Source organism: Amblyraja radiata, chromosome 31 (assembly GCF_010909765.2).
Source record: "Amblyraja radiata isolate CabotCenter1 chromosome 31, sAmbRad1.1.pri, whole genome shotgun sequence".
In the NCBI taxonomy this organism is placed as follows: domain Eukaryota; kingdom Metazoa; phylum Chordata; class Chondrichthyes; order Rajiformes; family Rajidae; genus Amblyraja; species Amblyraja radiata.
In genome coordinates this window covers 30,501,829-30,524,471 of record NC_045986.1, presented here as the reverse complement: position 1 = coordinate 30,524,471, position 22,643 = coordinate 30,501,829, and the positions used below count along the sequence as shown (strand labels likewise).

Sequence of the window (22,643 nt, the reverse complement as noted above, 5' to 3'; positions counted from 1 at the left end):
TTCCTGCCATTCTCATAATTGGTTAGGAGTGTTTTGATACACTCTATGCTTGTTGTACCAGGATGGATGGAATAACTTGTTTCCTTATCCTGCAGGTAATGTTAGCAAAGCATGTTTATGAGCAAGTCTTGCAGACGTTGGATAACCTAACATACAGTGACGATCTTGGCAATATCTCGCATGGTTCAACTGATGGCGTGCCCGACCCCCATCATGTCCCTTCACCATTGAGAAGTCAGAAGATCGCCGATCTTCAACGAGAATGGAAAGAGAGCGGACTTTTCGGTCGAATGAGCTATCCATCTAGTCCAGTCGATTCCTTTCCGATTCCAGAGTCAAAATCATTCACTCAAATACAGGCTAATTTCTGCATCTCTGAGTTACAGGTTCAATTGTGCGGTGATCTTGCTTTGGAAGCACAAGGTTTGGTTAGTTTAAAGTTTAAAGACTTTGAAGTTGAGTTCAGTAAAGACCAGCCTTGTACTCTGTCTATTCAGGTAGCTCTACGGTCACTGCTAATGGAAGATTTGCTGGAGAAAAAAACAGACTCCAAGTACAAGCATTTAATGGTGTCGAGGGGAGCACCAAAAGCTTCCAGTTTCAATCAAAAGGAATATTTGTCCCAGTCTTGCCCTTCTATCTCTAATGTGGAGTATCCTGAGATGCCAAGATCCCTGCCAGCTCACATGGAAGAAGCACAAAATGTCTTCCAGTTTTACCAAAGGCCGTCATCTACACGCAGAAAACATAAGGAAGATCAAGATGCAGAACGTCTTCTGACCCCTCCACCATCCCCAATACTGAAAACCTCCAAGGTGTACTGCACCAGAACAAACTTTGACGATTCATTAGTACATATTAATATTTTTCTGGTAGATAGGAAGCACCCTGAATTTTCTACACGTTACAGTAAAGTCAACAGGAATGTGGATGTAGATTTTAACTGCTTGGATGTGCTGATTACACTTCAGACCTGGGTAATGATCTTGGATTTTTTTGGGATTGGATCAACAGCCAACAACCATGGCTTGAAACCTCCAGTGGAGGAGCCTCAACCTCAGATGCAACCTGATGAAGCGGGTGCTCTATATAATGCAGGACAGGAGCCAGTCAACACAAAGTTAGATCTGAAGGTATTTGATTTTTGTTGTCTTTTCTTGCTATGATGCGAATGAACTGCAATGTCAATAACAACGACTGATTAATACGATTACGACTGATTTGAATACATTTCTCATTTCCCATTACAGTGTTTCCCATTTAACAAAGACTTCATTTGAATACTAGAGTAGTTTGATGGCAGGAGCAACCCACTTAGAATGTCAAAAGTCTATTTAAGGGCCTGTCCCACTTTCACGACCTCTGCCGAGTTTGCCCTTGTCTCGTACTCGCTGCATGGCCGTCACGAGGTCGTAGATAGGTCGTAGCAGGCCGTGATGCTAGTCGTAGGTACTCGTGGCATCAGGTCCACGAGTCAAAAAGGTCGTGAATTAGGTCGTGAAGTGGGACAGGCCCTTTACCCAGCTGATGATATGAGATCTGTGTAGGAAGGAACTGCAGACGCTGGTTTAAATCGAAGATAGACGCAAAATGCTGGAGTAACTTAGCGGGACAGGCAGCATCTCTGGAGAGAAGGAATGGGTGACGTTTCGGGTCCTGACCCTTCTTCAGATCCTTCTTCTGAAGCATCACCCATTCCTTCTCTCCAGAGATGCTGCCTGTCCCGCTGAGTTACTCCAGCTTTTTGTGTCTATCTTTGATGATATGAGATCCATCTGTATTTGGGACAAGTTGTTACAACAGACCAATTCCCTGACTATTTTCATAAGTCTAGTGCTAGATCTTGCCATGTTAAAACTAATCATCCTTGTGTCTTGCATAAACTTGTGAAAATGTTTTAAGGATTATCAAGATTTAGAAATACAGCAGAGTATGGAAGAACTAAGAATGCCAGGAATTTTATTTATTCGAGCTTGTTCTCAGTGAATTGACAGTGTGATGTTTGCCCTGTTCACTTAGAAGGTAGCGTGCCCGTTAAGCCCAGAGAATTAACAATTCTACAATTTATTAGTTTAGTTTCGAGATACAGCGCAGAAACAGGCCCTTAGGCCCACCGGTTCCGTGCCGACCAGCGATCCCCGCACATTAATACTATCCTACACACACTAGGGACAATTTTTACATTTACCAAGCCAATTAACCTACATACCTGTACGTCTGTGGAGTGTGGGAGGAAACCGAAGGTCTCGGAGAAAACCCACGCGGCCACAGGAAGAACGTACAAACTCCGTACAGACAGCACCAGTAGTCGGGATCGAATCCGGGTCTCTGGCGCTGCAAGTGCTGTAAGGCAGCAACTCTACCACTGCGCCACCGTGCCGTATCTGTAATTTGTTTAGATCTTTTACTGTGATTAATTGATTGTATCACTGGTGCCCAGCCTGATGTTCCTCATCTCTTGTTAATTTAGATCATAAGAACTTTAGTCTTAATTGTGCTTTTTTTTTAAATAACTTCTCGATCTTGCATGATTTCGGTAAGTTTGCAGGCTTGAAAAAAAACTCTTGCTAATACAGTTACCTTAATTGATTATTCCTGTACAAATGAATCACCCTCTGCTTATCTCAACAAAGTGTTAAAATATGTATTTAGAATTCAAAAAGTTTCAAAAATATGGACAACCTGTAGTTGTCCATCGATCTGAGTTTGTTGGGACAAGCAGCATCTCTGGAGAGAAGGAATAGATGATGTTTTAGGTCGGTTCTTCACACTGAAGAAGGGTCTCGACCCGAAACGTCACCCATTCCTTCTCTCCAGAGATGCTGCCTGTGCCGCTGAGTTAATTCCAACATTTTGTGTCTACCTTCGACTTAAACCAGCGTCTGTAGTTCCTTCCTGCACGATACGAGTTTGTTAATTGTTTTCTTCTTTTTAGGTTCACTCACTGTCTCTGGTACTAAACAAAAAGACAAACGAGCTCGCCAAAGCGAATGTGTCCAAACTGGCAGCACATCTTGCATTGATAGGCAAGTTCTGATTACTAGGCTCGTATATTTTTTGAATTCTGGGTCAAACATGTGTTAAGTACTAAGATCGAAGACTGAATGCATAGTCATTGCAGTTGTGATTAAATGCCACATGGACAAAATTTATTGCCTGACAAATGTTATGTCCTGATCTGTTCTTCATCTTTGAGCCAGAGAATTGTTACTCATGTCTCTGCATATTCATTTGTCCTGTAATTAACAAAATGAATTAAATATCCACTATGAATTGCAGCAGCATCAATGACAAAGTAATGTATTTCCCGAAGCAAAACACAAAGTGCTGAAGTAACTCAGCAGGGGGGACACCACCTGTGGAGGGAATGGATAGGCGACGTTTCCGGTTGAGACCTTTCTCCAGATTGAAGTGGGGTCCCGACACGAAACGTCACCTATCCAATCCCTTCACAATGCTACCTGACCCGCTTAGTTACCCGCATTCTGTGTTGTGCTTAATGTATTTTCCAAATCAATATTCAGGAAGGGGAAAAAAAGGATGAACTAGATAGTCCAATGTAGACAAGCTTTTGGAATCCATAGTTTAAGATCATTTTTGTGAGCATTTGGAGCTATGTAAGACACTATTTTTAAAAATTGTCTTATTAAAAAAAAAATCCAGTATTATAAAGCCAATGTAACAGTCTGAAAATACATAGATTAAAAGAAGGCATTCCAATAATATAGTTAGGAGAAAGATTTCAGCAGAGCTGAAAATTAAACTCTTAACCAATGGGTCAGAGACTAGACATCATGGTTTTAAAATTATTTGCAAAAAAGGGGGAAGAACCTATTTCCACACAGAAACTAGTTAAGATCTGGAACACATTATCTAAAAGTCTGTTGTAGTTTGTGTTCCAGGAAAACTTTTATAAGGCAATTTGGCAGCACTTGTATTTTATTGACCTTCAGATGCATAAACAATGGATTAAATTAAATTAACAATAGTACTGGCTTGATGGACCAAATTGTTGCTTCTTCCACTGTTAAAGACTTAGAAAAAAATAGCAGTAAAAATTTGTAGAGCGAGAGGTATTGAAATTGGCCAAAATTGGGGTAACCAATCAGAAAAAATTATGAACGATTTCTCAAGGTTATAAAGAGTGATAGGTAATGTATTGCATCTAGTAATGCAATTTAGGAGCAAATAAAATAAAGAATATTATAAACATGATGGAAAGAGGCTGAATTGAATGGAATAGCAAGATGATCCAAGGGTGATCAATCATAAATTGTTACATGTAATGAATGACAGGTTTATAACACAACAAATGAAATAATAACAGATTTTGGGATTTATAATTAGATACAGAGTTTATGATATTAGTATATGAGATGCATATGTCATGATCACTACACTTGTAGTTTTAGTGACCTCTTTTAAAAAGAAAGTTAAATTCATACCGTTACACCATGTCGTCTAGCACTCGCCATTACTCCTCTCCTGGTGGCAGAGACATCCTTGGACAAATGTGTACAGGACAGTTTCATGTCTTGATCACAATGAGTGATGTTTGGACTCCACTCAAACAAGACAAATAGCAGTATCTCTCCACACCCATTCCAGATAGTTCAAGTAACACTTGTCTTCAACCTCTGCCTGAAGGATAAATATGCCTGCAATGTGATCATCCTGACCCACATCCATTAAAACATTTATTAACCATTTTTATCTTTTCCCCATTCTAATAACTTAACAAATAACCTTTTGTATCAGCATATACAGTTGTTTTATATGGTGCCTTTAAGGGACACCATATAACCTTTCTGGAGAGAAGGAATGGGTGATGTTTCGGGTCGAGACCCTTCTTCAGATGAAGGATGACCCTTCTGAAGAAAGGTCTTGACCCGAAACATCACCCGTTTCTTCTTTCCAGAGATGCTGCCTGTCCCGCAGAGTTACTCCAGCATGTTGTGTCTATATTCGGTTTAAACCAGCATCTGCTGTTCCTTCTTACACCATATAACTTTTGTGCTGTGGCTCTGCATTTTGAAAAGTAAAGTTCCACCAGTAGGTGTCATCCAACCTCTGTTAGAACCAAAGATCCTATAGGATCTTTGGTTAGAACTACGATCAAGAATATTGCACTAAAATAACAAAAAAGACCTGGCACATTATTCATGCTGAGAATCCTCACAAATGGTTTGGCTGTAATTAGTTACTCTGACATTCAGGTTATGAAAACAGATAAAATTGTTAATCATGGCAGCATGACGGCTTTATTCGTGTATTTTAAGATAATTCGGCAATTAGCTTTCTTCAGATTGTGTATAAACACCTAAAATCCAGAAGCTTGTCTTAAAAGGATAATTCATTGAAAAAAGTTGGACAAATTTATCCACTTTTCCAAGATTGAGATTTACAAATTAACCTTTGCAATGTGTGTATTATTGAACATTATTGCATTTCTCAAAATGATTCATCAGCTAATCTCTCCAGAGTTTTGAAGTTAGCTCGGGTATAAACTTAAATGTTGACTTTAATACAACCATAGCCGATCCTAATCCTACCCAAGTACAGAAATCTGTAATTACTTTGCTAACGGACTGACCTTTGCCAAGAATCACAGTCTGACCAATGTTCACAATGCAAACGCAAACACTTTGAGTATGTGTCCAACTGCTAAAGCTTGGTCCCCAGCCTATAGGCAGCAAAATATTGACCTATTAGGATGCCAACCAAGCTGTTCAAACCGCGTTGAAAAATCTACAACTTCTATCAAAGCTGAGCCGATCCACCATTATGTGAACCCAACAACTACAATGAAGTCATAGTGGTTTGCTCCAGTAGACAGGTTCTGTGTCTAACATATTACTTACAAGTTTTCATATCGACTGGGTTTGCGGAGCCGACTGGCCTGCTCCTTTTGTTCTGAAGGTTGTTCTTATTTTCTTGCATTGCAACTGTAAAATATTATTGACCTAGACACTACGTAATAAAATCAGTCCTCAATCCTAATACTGTACCGCACCCACAGAGTGGTAGAGTACCCATCCAATCTCTCTTTTCCATTAGATTCCCATTTTCTATTTTACTGTAATAGTATTAGGTGTTGACAATGCATTCTCTCTTCCTCGAGGACTCCCTTATGAGGTAATAGAGCATCAATAACAAAATAAGTGAGAGATTATTAATAATTATTTCTGGTAATGACAACGGAGTCAACCGTGATACACACTGTTCCAGAATGGAAAATCTATAATACCTGGGCCGAACCTATCAGTTTATACTGGCACGGATGGTGGTTAAGATCCCCTCTAACATTGATTTTAACACTAAAAGATTTTTAAAATGGATTGTCATCCTGCTCCCATTTTGTTAGTAAAGTAGTGAAGTTGTTGAACTTTTGTTGAGTCATTGAACTGTTCTACCTGTCAACCAGCAGGTTCCTGTCCCTGCTTTACTCACTGTCACCTTCCTTTTATACTTTATAGATGGGGACTTTGCTCTGCATGGCAGTCTTGGCAGCCTCTCCTTAAGTGATCTGACATCTCACGGAGAGCTGTACAGGGAACGCTTCACCACCAGCGGCAAGGAGGCATTGGTCTTCAACATTTACAAGTATGCGTTTGCGTGCATTTCCTTTTATTAAATGATTAAGTTTCTCAAAAATCATGCAAAGTTTCAAATGTCGTGTCAGAACTTTACAAATCAAGTGGGGCGGTTAACAATCTCAAACTGAGTTTAATTGGACGCAGTCAACTTTGTGGTTTAAAGCCACAATGGGAAAGAATGCTAACATTGGTCATTGAATTCTTATTGTGCTGGATTCATGGCGTCACAGGAAACTGGAAGGTTTTTCCTGTTTCTACCTGTTGAATTCCAGGCACAGAATGTTTAAAAAGAAGATTACTGCTCACGAAAATATTCTGAAAATATATTTCAGAATAATTTGCACCAGAACGGTGCAGGTAAAAGAATTAAAAGGAAGATTGCAGGTGTTGGGTGCTTGAGGGAGTAAACTCCAGCTGCTATTAAATCCTGATTGACAATGTAAATTAAAGAAGCTGCTACTGATCTTAAAAGATTATTTTGCCTGAAGTAAAATATTTCAGTACAGCTTGGATGGAGTCTCATGTTCCATTAGTTCTTAGAAAAATATACTTTTTCTGTTTTCCATACCTTTCTGTTTTCCATACCTCTATATCAATGAAGAGCATGAAGTGCAGCACCTCAGTCTCCTGCTACCCCACCACATCCACTCAATTCATAATAGTACAGCATTGAAACAGGCCCTTCAGCCCACTGAGCCCATATCGACCTTCGACCTCCCGTTTACACTAGTTCTATGTTATCCCATTTTCTCATCCACTCCCTATACATTTGGGGCAGTTTTACAGAGGCCAATTAATCTGCAAACCTGCGCAACTTTGGGGGGGGGGGGGGGGGGGGACCCCGGAGAAAACACACACAGTGACTGGGAGAATGTGCAAACTCCACACTGACAGCATCCGAGGTCAGAATCCAGCCTGGGTCTCTGGTGCTACGAGGCAGCAGCTCTAGCAGCTGCTCCCCTGTGCTGCTATTGCAGCTGGTGGCTGCATGTATGCAAGTATTGTAGCAATTAGCAGCATTTCTATTGTTTACTTCTGAATATATATCCAGATTCTTCTAGAAACATCACCAGGATGGAAATTGCAACCATGCACCACACCTTGTTGGTGTACCAGTATAGTTTCAATGAAACATTAGTCCAATTGATGCCATTTAAACATTGAGACTTAACATTTACATTCCTCTTGGCTTTATCCTATCTTCTCCTGTATCCTTCTCCATGATTAATACCCCTTTTAAATCTAAATTTGGCTTGACACTGATCTCCAGTGCATACCCCATGCGTTACTCCTCAATTGATGAATGTGTTTTCAGCTGCCTTGTGCGTAAGTTAATGAAATATCATAAGCCTTTCCACCATTTACTTTACTTTCACCTTTGAAACTGACGGATCCTACTTTGATTTAGTTTCAGTTTATGAAGTTGAGGAATGTCATCAGCTGCATTCAGCAGAAAATATGTTATTTAAATGAAAGTAAGTAAGTTGTTGGTCTATAAAGCTTATATTTGCTTAAAACTAGATACGGCCGAGCAGACCCAAAGCTGCAACGGGACTGTGACGTGAGAGTGAGTTTTCAGATGGCATCGGTACAGTATGTGCACACTCAGCGCTTCCAGGCCGAGGTGGTGGCATTTATACAGCACTTCACACAGCTGCAGGATGTACTGGGGAGACAGAGAGCAGCTGTAGAGGGACAAGCGGTAAGTTGTTTACAGAAAAGTTATCAAATCAGATGCCACCCCGGGTTTTCGTGTTGTCACAAACACAGCATATGTGGTTAACTCATGTCATGGCCATTTCATCAAAGCTGGAGGAGCTAGCTCCAAGCACATTCCTATCGATGGTGGAAACGTCCAGCATGAGAGTGGCAAAGACGAGACTGAAACATTGGTATCCACGTTCAGTTTGAAGTGTTGAGTGGGTGATTTATCTTGTCGGCCTCTTCTGATTTCCCACCCCCCCCCAAAAATCACAGAAATTAGAATTCTGCCAATTTGATTTTCTCCATGTTATATCAGGACATGGCTGAATATTGCAAAGGCTGTAGGACTAGACAACATTCCAGATGCAGTGATGAAAATGTGCTAACCAGACATGTTAGCCGTAGCTAATCTGTTCCAGTACACACACTGATGGCGGTCACAGCTAACCTCTACCTTAGCTACATTTCCTGCAATTTCTTTTGATCCTTTCATACTCCTAATAATCAGAAATCTATCAATCACAGTTTTGAACGAGCTTCCACTGCCCTTCCAAAGATGCAGCACCTGCTGAGTAAATATATGTCCTCAATGAAGTCCTAAAAAACCTACCCATTATTCTGCAACTATGATCCTTAAATATAAACTTTTCAGCCAAGGGAAGATCCTCCCTGCATCCATTCCTGCTTTCTACAATTCTAGAAAATACAGAATTATTGTACTTATTTTCTCCTACCACAGAATCTCCATCCCTGGATCTTATCAAATAAATCTGTACTGCACTCCTCCTATAACAAATACATACTACTTTTTAATTAAGGAGACTAAAACTGTGCGCAATATTCAATGTTCAGTCTCACCGAGGCCCAATTAAATTGCAATAGGACCTCTTTCTCCTCTGCCAAAATTATTTTGCAATAAGCCATCTAACTGCTGACAGTACTTGCACTAACTTCTGACTTGTTGTAAGGTCACCCAGGTCTTATTGAGCATCAACATTTCCCAATCTGTCACCATTTAAAAAAATACCATTGATTTGCTGAATTGTGCAGCAGAATGGGCGTCCTTGTGTTTTTCCATAGTATTCACTCAGAAGCAAGATGACATAGTCTTTGAAACAAAAGCTAATCAAGATCCTCTTACTTGATGAATTGTATAAGGTGCTTGCTGGCCCTTTGAATTCTGTCGAATAGTCTACATAAATTAGCACACAAATGCCTGCATGTAAAACCCCCATGCTGTCATTTGTACTAGTACATTCACCAATTTGTTTGGCCATATACTTTAAAAATGAGCCCAACATAATTGTTTCTTAGCAGACTTTACTGTTAATTAAAAGTAACACTAAAAGTGATGTTGAACTGAAAAGCTGTGATTTTAAATTATTGGATTTTTTGGCAATTACTATTGCTTGTCTGTTTGATTTCCTGCTCAGCTGTTTAAAATGCTAACGTGTTGATTAAACAGATTATAATAACCGGTTAGCACTGGTGTCATCCCTGTATTCTACTCATCAGCACTTGAAACTGCAGAATGCTGCATTGGTGACTTGTGCTGAGAGAACTTGCATCTTATGTGTAGGAAGGAACTGCAGATGCTGGTTTAAACCGAAGATAGACACAAAAAACTGGAATAACTCAGCGGGTCAGACAGCATCTCTGAAGTGGAGAGCCCCAGTCTGAAGAAGGGTCTTCTTTTCTATTCCTTTTCTGCAGAGATGCTGTCTGATCCGCTGAGTTACTCCAGCTTTTTGTGCCTATCTTCGAACTTGCATCATAACTCTTAAAAGGGGTCAGTGGTAAGACGCCAACTATTTGTAATCAAATTGACTTGATTACAGGGTTTGAAGAGACTGAGTGAACTGCAACTAAATTTGCAGATGATACAAGAATGGGTGGTTAGCAAGTTGTGAGGAGTGTATAGAGTAAGAAGAGCAATCAACGTCATATTCAAAAGAAACACATAATCTGACAATTTTCGCCAGCTACTGTTCCACCACTGTTCCTGCTCAAATGGAGTGAATTTCAGTTTAAGATTATTTATAATGAAGCCATTAATTAAAATAGAAAAGTCTGGTGCTTTCTAGAGATAAAATGGAAATACTCAAATGAGTTTCATTAGGTGACATAAATAGTAGTAAAGTGGAGGGGTTCTCAACTTGAACAGAGCTGATTGATGGAGGAAAGTAACAGACTTTCTTGCTGAGGTGTAGGTCTTGAGGAGCCAGTAGAAATAATGTAGAGACAAGACAATAAATTAATGCGAGCAAGATTTAGATGGTTCTGCAAAAAGGCCACGGTGGTAAGAATAGTCTTTGATCAGCTCTTGACTTGTGTAATTCAGACCTTTTAAATGAAGGTAACTGAAATCCAAATCATTAGGTTTGCCGATTATAGGTTTGCCTGCAGACTATAATTTGAATACCACATGATTAGACAAGACATAGCACAAGATATGCTGTTATGAAGCTGACCTTATCAGTAAGAGTGGGAAGCATGGTTTGTGTAAATGCCATAAGAAGAGTTGAAACTTAATGTTTCAATGAAGGATTATACTTAGAATGTATATCTGTCTTTCCTCTTCAAATGCATTACCAAACCTATATTTGCAGTATTTTCAGTTTTTCAAGATTTCAAAACTTTCTGATTTTGTTTATTATGGTCGTCACTAATTTATTTTCTCTCGCCCTCCCCACTTGCTTCGGGGAATCTAGGTGCGAGACAAGGCACAGAGGGCCTCTCGGATCCTGCTCGACATTGAGGCTGGTGCTCCAGTCGTCCTCATCCCAGAAAGCTCCAAATCAAATCAGCTGATTGTGGCAAACCTTGGTAAACTGAAAGTGAAGAACCAATTCTTGTTTGCTGGATCACCAGGGACATTCTCTCTGCGAGACAAGGTAAAAAATAAATTCCAACATTCATGTTGTTCTCGTTTAAGCTGGATAAAAATTCCCATCATTTTTATTTTTCTCAGATTTATTTATTTTTTTTACCAATTTCTTCTCATTTAATTTTATGTTTCATATTTCTGGTTATGTTTATTTTGAGACTATAATCCTTCGTCTTATTAGGAAAATAAAAATGGAGCCAAGTGTTTGAAAATGGGACACATTGTGCGAGACCCCTGAACAGTTTCACAATCATTATGGATTGAACTTGCCTTGCTTGCTGGATCACCAGGGACATTCTCTCTGCGAGCTCCACCCTCTGATAAACTTTCAACATTATTCCATGCACTGAAAAAAATGTTACGTTTTTAATTGAGCCTTATCTCGGAAATCTAGGAAAATGTCATTAAATAAGATGGTTGAGAAAGGAACATAGAGCACAGAGTTGTGGAAAGGTCTAGTCAACAAAGCCATTGATAGTACAGGAAGGAAAAGAAATACATAATCTATTGTATCATAAGACTATAAAGAGTGTCGTGAGACATGTCTGAAGAATTGTTAGAGGTAAAATGGATTCATGATCGAGGTAACATTTGTGTATGACAAGCTTAAAGTTGCTCAATTTATGGATAGGAATTGTTTTTCTTTTATTTGCAAAAGGCAGATGAAGCTTAATCATTGAGTTGTATACATTTAAACTGGAATTCCAAATAATTTTAAAGGATAATTACTGTGACATGAAAGTTAACAGTGATCTGTAATTCTGCATTGAATGTTATCAGATGACTGAAGCCACATGAGGAGTCTGTCTGATAGGTTGATTTCTAAAAGTTGAGTTGCGCAATTGAGATTGTGAGTTAGAAACTCCAGTTTATGATGGGTTCCTGCAGTTGGTATTGACATCACAGACCAGACATGAAATGAAAAGCAACGATTTCCTACACCTCCTGTGCAAATTGACATCAGTCAGCAACTGGTTTTGTTGTGATATACTGCATAGTATACCTACTTACTGCCCTGGTCATCATTGTAGAATTACTCTGTGGATGGGATAGCTTGTTCAATTGGACCTTTGCTGCATTAGGAAAATTGGTGGAAAACAGAAAATATGTGCAGGAGTAGGCCACTCAGCCCTTCGAGCCAGCACCACACGTATTATATTATTACCTTTGAATCCTTTACTTACTATATTAAATAGTAGGCAACTATTTGGATTTGTTTCTCAACTAAGTGAGGCAGTGTAGGCAAAATGATCAGGTTCCTGCTTGAACTCAGTGAATGCTGTTTGATGAGGATAATGAGTGTCTGCTGCATTTTCCTGGTTTAAAATTGTCAGCATAACAGATGAGCTGTATAAATCTAATCTTGAATTTTACCTGTCTTGTAAGAATAATAACAGTGTTCCAAAAGCTGACTTGAGACCGACAGTGATTGGTGATTCTGCATTAAATCGGCCCTGCGTTGTCAAGCTAATTGCAAGTTTGCTGGCAGTTAAGCTTTGCTTCGGGTAATGACTGATGGGCTGTGAATGACCTGGAGTGGAGGCCATGTTGTCACGATAATAGCTTGTATCCTGAACATGACCCAGGATTGAGGCTGTCTGGGGAATCACTATTTCCTCTTTGACAGGAGTTCAAAAGACTGGATTATCCACCATTAACATCCTCACCCATGGTAGAAAATGTTCTCTTCAAATTTCACTTATATATGGAATTGATTATGTTAGCATAACATGTGTGCTAGTCCATTAATTTTGAATTTAATGTAGTGCAAAATAAATCATTTGTAAATCCCAGGTTCAAAGGCATACTAAAAAATTCCCAGACTATGTATAATTAAATGCAACATTTTGCAGTGTTCATGTGAAGAAAACTAGCATGCAGTTTATTTATTTTATCTTTTGCGTTCACTGTGTACATTTAAAGTGGTTGGTTGATTTTTTTTTTTCATAACGTGACTTAATGTTGGTTTAAGTTTATTTATTTGCCTTTTTTCTTTTTCTGAGAATTTGATTTTGCACGCCAATTCATACAAGGACCCGTCATTATTTGAGGTACACTGACAAGATCACCTCTGAATGCTTTTGCACAGGCAATGTGTAGTGTGATATTTCCTCGTGTGTTCATGCACTTTGCACTGTCTCCCAAGTAATTGCATCTATAGTAGATGTTCTGATCTGTGCACTCCAGAGGATATCCAGCTATTTAATAATGATGCAATTGCAGACTTAAATGATTTGGAATTATTCATTTTTAATATTGCAGCTGAGTGTGAAACGTATGAGGTGGGACCTATTGATTCTGGTTTTCATGCCTTAACAATGCACTTGGATTTAGGATTTGACATTCAAAATTAGTGGGTTGATCAAAATGATATGGGTACCTCAAGCCAAAAGTGTTTAATAAATAATGCAAAAGGGACAATAGAATTCTTACTTGCAGCAGCATAACAGGTCTGTGAACACAGTACTCGTAGATAACACAATTAAAAAAAATGTTCAATACATTTTTTATAAACAATATTAAATAATATATTCCAAAACAACAGCCTAAAGTCCCAAGTTGCAACCAAGTAAATTGGTAGTTTACTTGATGTTTGTAGTGTTTAGGAGCCTAATGGCTGTTGGGAAGAAGCTGTTCCTCGGCCTGGAAGACACAGTTTTCAGACTCCTATGCCTTCTTCCTGATAGCAGGAGTATAATGAGAGTATAGCCAGGGTGGTGTGGGACCTTGCTCATGCTCTCAATGATGAAAATGAAATGTATTGATGAAAGATGCTTAAATCTCAATTTTGAGGGTGAAACATGTTGGTAAATGAAACCTCCAGCTTCCTCTGTAGAGAAAGAATGGGTTGCAAAAATGCTTTCATTATTTTTAATATTTGGGGTAAAATCTATGTGAGAAAGAGCTCTGGTGTCCATTCTGTAAAAAAAAAAAAGAATGAATGTCCATGATATTTTGTGAATGAGTGTGCCTCCAGCTGTTGAAGGGAATAGATATAGGCATGCATCATTGATTTGTATATGAACACAGAAGATCATCTGCAGCAGGGTGTGTGAGTTTGGTTTGACCCTATTTCCTGCATGTGATGTATTTAAGAGGTGTCCTGCACCAGTTTGAACTGACTGTGCTCGTGTTTCAGGCACCTGCATGAAAATTGCCTTGTGTTCTCTGTAGTTTTTAATATAGAGTTGAATGTCTCTCGTGAATCATAGATAGATAGATAGAAAATAGGTGCAATCAATAACCCGTGCCACTGCAGTGATTCCCCAGTCAGCTGTGAAACCAGGATAATTCATTGAGTTATCACAGATTAGGCTGCAATGACCGTATAAACTGGCATAACAATTCTTGTTAAACCATTTGGTGACAACAGCAAATACATTTTAACTCGGGTATGAGATAGAAATTAAAAAAACACTGTCCCTGATTGCACCTGAATCAGTGTGTTGATCATGTTTCTTCTCCGTATTATATCAGTACCACCAATGGAAATTATGTGCAAGCTGATCGTTGCCCTGTATAGTCAGCTTAATATAATTCTACCTCAGTATGCCTTCTGCTAAAATTCTCATCCCGGGTAACTTCCAGCATTCCACCCTCTAAACTTGAAGTTATCAAAAATTCTGCTCACGACAGAACACTTCATATCACCTTCTGTTCACCGATAATTTGTGGTACATCTGCATTCTTCTATTTCTGGTCTTCTGTACTCTCAATTTTACTTGTTGAATTGGTGGTGGCCTGGACATAGCCAGAACTCTGGAATTTGCTCTCTAAATTGCTTCACCTCCATATCTCTGTCTCCTCTTCTTAGATGCAGATGCAAATTTTCCCTTTGACCAGCCATGTATTAGAATAGAAGAATAGAATAGAATAGAATAGAATGGCATTTATTGTCATTCAAACAGACATGGTTCGAGTGGAATTCCTTTCGAACTATGTCTGTTTGAATGACAATAAATGGCATTCTATTCTATTGCCTGTATTACAATGTTAAAAATACTATATAAAGACAGATTACTGCTGTGACCAACCCATTTCAAATGAATTCATTACAATAATAATAATAATAATAATGGATGGGATTTATATAGCGCCTTTCTAATACTCAAGGCGCTTTACATTGCATTATTCATTCACTCCTCAGTCACACTCGGTGGTGGTAAGCTACTTCTGTAGCCACAGCTGCCCTGGGGCAGACTGACGGAAGCGTGGCTGCCAATCTGCGCCTACGGCCCCTCCGACCACCACCAGTCACTCACACACATTCACACACAGGCAAAGGTGGGTGAAGTGTCTTGCCCAAGGACACAACGACAGTATGCACTCCAAGTGGGATTCGAACCGGCTACCTTCCGGTTGCCAGCCGAACACTTAGCCCATTGTGCCATCTCTCGTCCCACAATCTCATGAGTTTCCCTAAATATACAGTTATTTTCTAGTTGGACTCTAAACTTTCATGAAAATGATTTATTTAAATGCCCTGTGGTACACAAAAGTAACCAAATACATTAAGAGTGTAAGCAAGAATAGCACAATAACAGATATGTAGATATGTAATGTTATGCTTTGGGTGTATAGTTGACCAGATAAATCTGAATTATTACATGAATCCCAGATGTACCTGTCGCCACTACATAATTGTTTCCATTTAGTTGATCCTGAAGTTAGTCAGGACTACCTTGCACAATTTACTTAATTTAAATATTATTTTACTTGCACAGTTAAAACAGATTTATTTCTGCTGTCATTTGGTCCGTGGACAGCTTCCCTAACGAAGGGACTTCATAACCTTCCATTTTATAATTACATTTCCAATCTGCAAACACAACAAATTGCATGTTTATTGACCAGCACTCAGTACAAGAGAACTTGTTGCTTTGTTAAAGTTGGCTGATGAAGTGATTATTTTTTATTAGCTTTAATCATTAAATGACAAAGCTTGTATTGGATTGTAGTGAAAATGCCACCACTTCTGCAGGCATGCATCAATGCACTGAACTACAGAGGATGGGTGTGCAACCTGCTGCTATTATAAGACGTGCTTTTGTGCCTGATAAACATTTATCTTCCTACTATTTTCCTTGTGGTGTTTTTATTTTTAAATCTGTGTGTAAATACTAGCTTGGAACATCTCTCCTGCCTAATGGAGTGCATGCTTTCCTAAAGGATAATGAAAGCCTGGTCGTTTTTATCTTATTATGTAATAAACTGACAGTCACTTGCATTTTCTTCACTTTTCTTTTTTAAAGTGCTCTAGTAACCGATTTTAAGTTGCCCAAGATGTGGAACATAAGTTTGCTATATTTTATCTTGACATTGTTCTATTTATTTTCCATTCATTGTTTGCTGAAGAGATGCCTTCTGAGCCGATATAACCTAACTCTCTGTTGTCAGAGCATAGTGCCATAATATAATATAATCAATATATTGGACTGGCCTGAGAACGGATTATAGCTATACTGCAAATGAATGAAGTCGTTGAGAGCGGTTTAAAAATAAATTTACATTAATCTACCAAAGAATTTCACTGGCTACAGTAATGCACTAATACCTGTAATCGCCACAATCACATGAAACCCAGATATTCCTAAATGTAAACAAAAAATACATGGTTTGCATTCATGGAATGAACTGGCTGAAACTAAAGGAACAGTATCATATTCAGATTCTTCTGACCAAGGGAGCACCGTGTCGCTGTAAGCTCTGTCATTTTAGTCGGTAATTGTACACTGCAATCAATTTAAAACAGGAAGGATATGGCTGCAGCATGAAGCCTTTTTTAAATCTTTGAGTAGCATTTCATGCAAGGGTTTGTATAATGGTTGCTGTGTTTACTTCACACCCTTCACAAATAGTGGTTTTCCTTTTGTGAGCTTGATAGAATTAACAGGGTGGAGGCACAAGAGACTATAGATGCTGAAATCTTGAATGAAAAGCAAAGTGCTGGAGGAACTCAATGGGTCAGGCAGCACCTCTGGAAAGAAATGGGCAGACAGTGTTTTGGGTTGGGGCCCTTCTTCAGACTGAACATGCCCATAGTTGCTGGGTAGTATATACTATGAATAGCAAAATAGCCAATCTTTATAATGCCCTTTTCTAACTTCCTCTAATTGTTCATTGTATTTTTGCTGCCATTTTAGCAACACGCACTAAAATGATAATATAACGCCACCTGGAAAGAATTAGTCATTGGAAGCACTGGACATACTCCGTTTAATCGTCTGAGTATTTGCAGCATGTTCTGTTTTAATTTAAGATTTCCAGCACTCATAGTATTTTGCAATAAGAACGGAAATGCTGCAAGAACTCAGTCATTCAAGCAGCATGTGTGGAAAGAGAGCCTGACAATATTTCAAATCAACAACCCTTCCTCAGAACTAGGTGAAGGTGGGCAGGGGTAAGACACACAGAGATAGGTTGTGGAGAAACAGTGGCGCAGCAGTAGAGTTGCTGCCTTACATCATTTACAGCGCCAAAGACCCGAGTTCGATCCTGGCTACGGGTGCTTGCCTGTATGGAGTTTGTACGTTCTCCCCGTGACCATGTGGGTTTTCTCCGAGAATTTCTGTTCCCTCCCACAATCCAAAGACGCACAGGTTTGTAGGTTAATTGGCTTGGTATATCTATATGTAAAAATTGTCCCTAGTATTGTATAGTGTTAATGGGCGAGGATCGCTGGTCAATGTGGACTCGGTAGGCCGAAGGGCCTGTTTCTGTGCCATATCTCTAAACTAAACTAAAATAACTAAATGAGGAACAGCAGATGCTGTTTTCCAAATTAAAGACACAAACTGTTGGAGTAACTTAGTAACTCAGGCAGCATTTCTGGAAGGCATGGATAAGTGATGTTTCAGGTCAAGACCTTTCTCCAGATAAGTTATGACAGGTCACGAACATAAGAACTGACCATTAATGAGGCATTTAAAAGAAACGGTGAGAAATTGATATAAGTGTGATTGGTCGGGGAACAATATGAAATTAGATCACCTCAAGATAAAGAATTCACTGTTCATTCCCGAAGGTGGCACAGTGCTTTTTCTTTGGCTTTATGAAGAAAGATTACCAAATATATAAAATTGTAAGTTTGCATTATTTAAATTGGGAGTGATCTGTATTTTTTGATGAGTTTTTTGTTTAATAAGCACAACTGAATTTTAAAATATGTAAACCTGTAATCCTCTCTATCCATTTTTTATTTCCAGCTTTAAAAGGTTGGATACCGAAATAGTTCATCCAAATGCACTGTTTGGTACCTTGTAACCAGGCATGGAAAAAGTGCAGAAAAATTCAATGTTTAATGATTTTGTGAGCATTTGAAATGTATTTTATCTTCCTGGGTTCATTGATCTCTCTGGCCCTAGGAATTATATTTTTGAGTTAATAAGTATACCAGTAATTTGGTTATCTCTAGTCAGGATTTTGCTCGGGATGTGATTCACACCTTTAATTATGTGAAAAACATAGAAAATAGGTGCAGGAGGAGGCCATTCGGCCCTTCGAGCCAGCACCACCATTTAATATGATCATGGCTGATCATCCAAAATCAGTACCCCATTCCTGCTTTTTCCCCTTATCCCTTGATTCCGTTAACCCCAAGAGCTGTATCTAGAGACATTAGGATGTAGTAGATCCAACCAACATGACTGATAATGGGAGAGAATCCAGGTTTGCTGTAATGAGGCCAAATGGTTATCAGCAATTAATTTACATTATAATCTTTCAAATGTATATTTGGATAGATGACATATTTTAAACCTACAGTGATGCTGTGTTTTTGCCATTCATCTGTAGCTTTGTTGTTGCTTCCTTAAACCTTTGGTTCTTTCATGCCAGGAACCTGCGAACGTCCCATCTGAAGAAATAGTAAATCAGAAGACGACAACGAGCACCACATCAGATCCTCTATCCATTCTTTGCAGACCAGACAAACTTGGCTCTGGTGCTGGTTGCTCCAGAGAACCTCTTCATAATAAGCCACGGTGTGAATCTGAAGCAGGAGCAAAACAGAAAACACAGGAAGGAGGGCAGCATGCTCAACCTCAGATTGTGGAGCTAAAGGAATCCGAGGGTAATAAAGCAAGTTCCAAAAAATGTTTTAATCTTGGAAAGCAGGCTAGAGATAATATGAAAATGTGATAAGCCGAGATCTTCTATTCACTTGCATATCATTTGCAAAGGAATATTTTTTTGAGAAATGACCCCCTGTTACTCGGTGTACAAAATTGAAATATATCCGAGGTTTTAGTGCAAATACTTCCTTTTTTCAGAAGAGCATATCTGCCTGCTAGACTGCATTGTGGTTGACCTACAAGACATGGATATCTTCACTGCAGAGAGACATCCCAGGGAGCGTGCTGGAAGGCCTGAGAGCAGTGCTTCAGACCTGCATTTCCCATCCTATCTGGTCAGACATCTTGATGGGAACCTGCTGAAAGAACGATGTTGTCTGAAACTGCAGGTTGAACGTAACCTGGATAAGTAAGTGTTTGTTCTTTCCTGCCTGATGAAACGACCTCTAAATTGTTCCTCCATACTTCCCCAGGCTCTACAATGATGAGTATATGTCCTCGCACTTTGCAATTCCATCTGACATTGCTCCGTGCAATTTACTAGCTGATCAATAACATAAAGAAGACAGTAGACAGTGGGGATGGAGCTTCACTGTAAAAATTATTACGCAGACATTTGCTAACAATTATAAATTTACTGTGCTTTTTAAAACAATTTGGAAGTTACTTATTTTGTTCAAAAGTAGTGAGGACAAAATAGTTGACATCAACTATAAATTGCATATGGAGGTATTGAATAAGCTATTGGATGATTGCAGTGCATACATTTAACACTTTAAACGATAAACTGTGATAATTACAGAGTGGAGGTTGAATAATGAAAGGGTTTGAGATGGCGAGAGAGGTGGAAATATTCTGATTTACAAAGTATTTACATTTTTTGAAGTTTTGCTTAAATTTAGTTTTACTGACAGTTGCTTATCCATCACAGCAAATGGTAGGGTTGGGTAAAAGGTCTGAGATGCAACTTTATAAAACCTAGACGATAAAAGAACTGAACCTCCCATTGTTCCATTTATCATATTTTACATTGATGAAGATGCTCAGAATGAGATTTCGCACCAGCTGTACTGTGCCTTCTTGTGACTATCCTTCTGTTCACTCAGGGAGATCAGCCATGCAGTCCCTGATATGGCCATCCATGGCAGTCTCTCATCAGTCCATTGCTCTTTGGACCTTGGTAAATACAAGTTAATCCGTGGATTAATACAGAACAATTTAGGGGAGCCTATTGAAGAGTTCATGAGGCCATTTGATTTGCAGGACCCCAGCATACATGTAAGTATAACATAACAGGATCTAAAAATATTTGGGGTAGGAAATGGACCAAGTTAAAGGCATGGCTGAAATGAATCTCATTCCTGCAGGCTCCTTGTTCCCATGCCAATCTACCCCATTCTCCTGTGCCATCTTTTCCTCTTTGTCCTTCACATTCTCCCTTGCTCTCTCTTCCCCCTCCCCACCCCCCCTTTTAATAATATTTTATATTTAAGAACATAGAACAGTACAGCCCATGAACAGGCCCTCCGGCCTACAATATTTGTGCCAAAACATGATGACAAGTTAAACTGATCTCATCTCCCTCTATTCCCTGTACTTCCATGTGCCTATCTTAAACACCACTTTCGAATCTGCCTCCACCACCACCCCTGGCGCAATGCATTCCAGGCCCCCACTGCTCTGAGTATAAAATAACTTGCCCCACACATCTCCATTAAATCTTCGCCCTCCCCCCTTACTCTATAGTTGTGTACTAATTTGAACTTTTAATTCACCCACTCTGATCTACCCCTGCTTTCTTCCTTGGACCTTAGGTACTCGGTTACTTTACTGATGTTTATTTGCTTGGCTTGTACACTGAGGCCCCAGGTGCAATATTCCCACACCAAGGCAATATGAGTTCCCAAGCCCAGCAAATTGTCAGCCAAAACATGCAAACGTGTAACAGAAACCATTCAGGTTTTGGCTTGTTGTCACAAAATATGTTGATGAACAAGGTTTCTAATATTCTTTTCAGGCATTTGGTTTATTTTAATTGTTTCTGGTCTTCTCAGACTGTTCTCACAGGAGAGGTATACACGAACATGTCGTTTCTCATCGACATGATGAATGTAAGCTTGGAGCTTCTCGGGTCAAAGGGCAAGAACGCAAGCAGCAGTTCACTAGCAAGGTATTTGCTGCTATTTGTACATGTAGTTCTCCCCTGTCATGCCCCTTATATTGGGCTCCTTGAATCGGGCAAATTGCAGAAGAATAACTGAGAATACCTCGGTGCAAGTGACAATAAACTAAACCTTCCATTGTGATATGTCTGGGTTATGAATAAAATTGGTATCAAATTTGTACATTGCAATTAATCCTGTGCATGTGTTGAAATCATGGATCAAATGGAAATCGAATCCTTGACTGAAGAAGAGTTAGAAGGCAGATGGTTGAAACAAGGCACGCATGCCAAATTAATGCCAAATTGGACTTGAAATTTGTACCGTTTCCAGATTTTTATAAATACGTTGATTTGGGAAGGAGTAAAAGCAATTGTTCCCACCAGAACAAGCCGAGGATTTGTGATGCACACCTGAGGGTTCTGCGCTACCACAGGAAGGACGGTATCGCGATAGACCATTGACGGAGGCAGTTTTCATGATAATTGGACTCGTAGGAATTTATAGACTAAAGATGATATCTGGCACCAGAGTGAATTCTGTATCAGACTGAAGGTTTAAATGGAAGAGCACCCGTCCAACTTGAATGATTTGGAATGCACGGTCCGAAGAGGCAAAAGAAGCAGATGTGATTGTGGTGTTCAGACAGGAAACTGAATAAGTACTGTGGCGAGAGGGTGTGACCGGCTGGATTACTCTTGAACAGAGCCATCTTGAAATCAGTTGATCATTAGCTTCCTTCGCTGAACTATGATTCAATGTAAGGATTTTAACATGTGAATATTACCTGTTTAAATCACTGGAAGATGTACTGTGAAATAAATCTTGCTGAGTTTATGAATTAGATTAACTATTTCTTTTTCAGGTTTGATTTCAAAAAGTCGAAGCTACTTTATGAGAGTTTTTCAAACACGACAAAGTCTGTAAATCTGGTCTCCCACTCAATGATGGCTCATGACACACGAACCGCTGGACAAGCAAACAACCCAGACCTTAAAACTAACGTGTTTCGATGCATTTTGGATGCGTCAAAAAGTGGTAGCAACCAAGCCTCCTTGCAAATGGAACTACATTACAGGTGACAAACAAACAATATAGCTGTTTTAGCATTGCAATTAATAGCGGTTTTTCATATCTATGATTAGAAATGGGACCAAGCTGAAATCTCTGTGGATATCTCATAATGACAGGTCAGGCTCAATTGTGACATTCCCAATGAATG

At 39.3% G+C, this 22,643-nt stretch overlaps 1 protein-coding gene across 5 annotated transcripts in view; it reads left to right on the top strand.

The window, feature by feature from the left end:
• Positions 1-22,643, top strand: part of vps13d (vacuolar protein sorting 13 homolog D) — a 181,853-nt gene that overhangs the window by 34,828 nt on the left and 124,382 nt on the right. For 4 of the 5 annotated variants that reach the window (XM_033048439.1, XM_033048441.1, XM_033048440.1 and 1 more), the window contains 11 exons: positions 96-1,133; positions 2,936-3,026; positions 6,477-6,603; positions 8,118-8,298; positions 11,012-11,194; positions 13,191-13,238; positions 19,024-19,258; positions 19,458-19,668; positions 20,366-20,537; positions 21,314-21,429; positions 22,287-22,499. In XM_033048439.1, coding sequence (XP_032904330.1) covers positions 96-1,133; positions 2,936-3,026; positions 6,477-6,603; positions 8,118-8,298; positions 11,012-11,194; positions 13,191-13,238; positions 19,024-19,258; positions 19,458-19,668; positions 20,366-20,537; positions 21,314-21,429; positions 22,287-22,499 — 2,615 coding nt within the window. The remainder of the gene's footprint in view (positions 1-95; positions 1,134-2,935; positions 3,027-6,476; positions 6,604-8,117; positions 8,299-11,011; positions 11,195-13,190; positions 13,239-19,023; positions 19,259-19,457; positions 19,669-20,365; positions 20,538-21,313; positions 21,430-22,286; positions 22,500-22,643) is intronic. The other variant, XM_033048438.1, reaches the window with a different exon arrangement.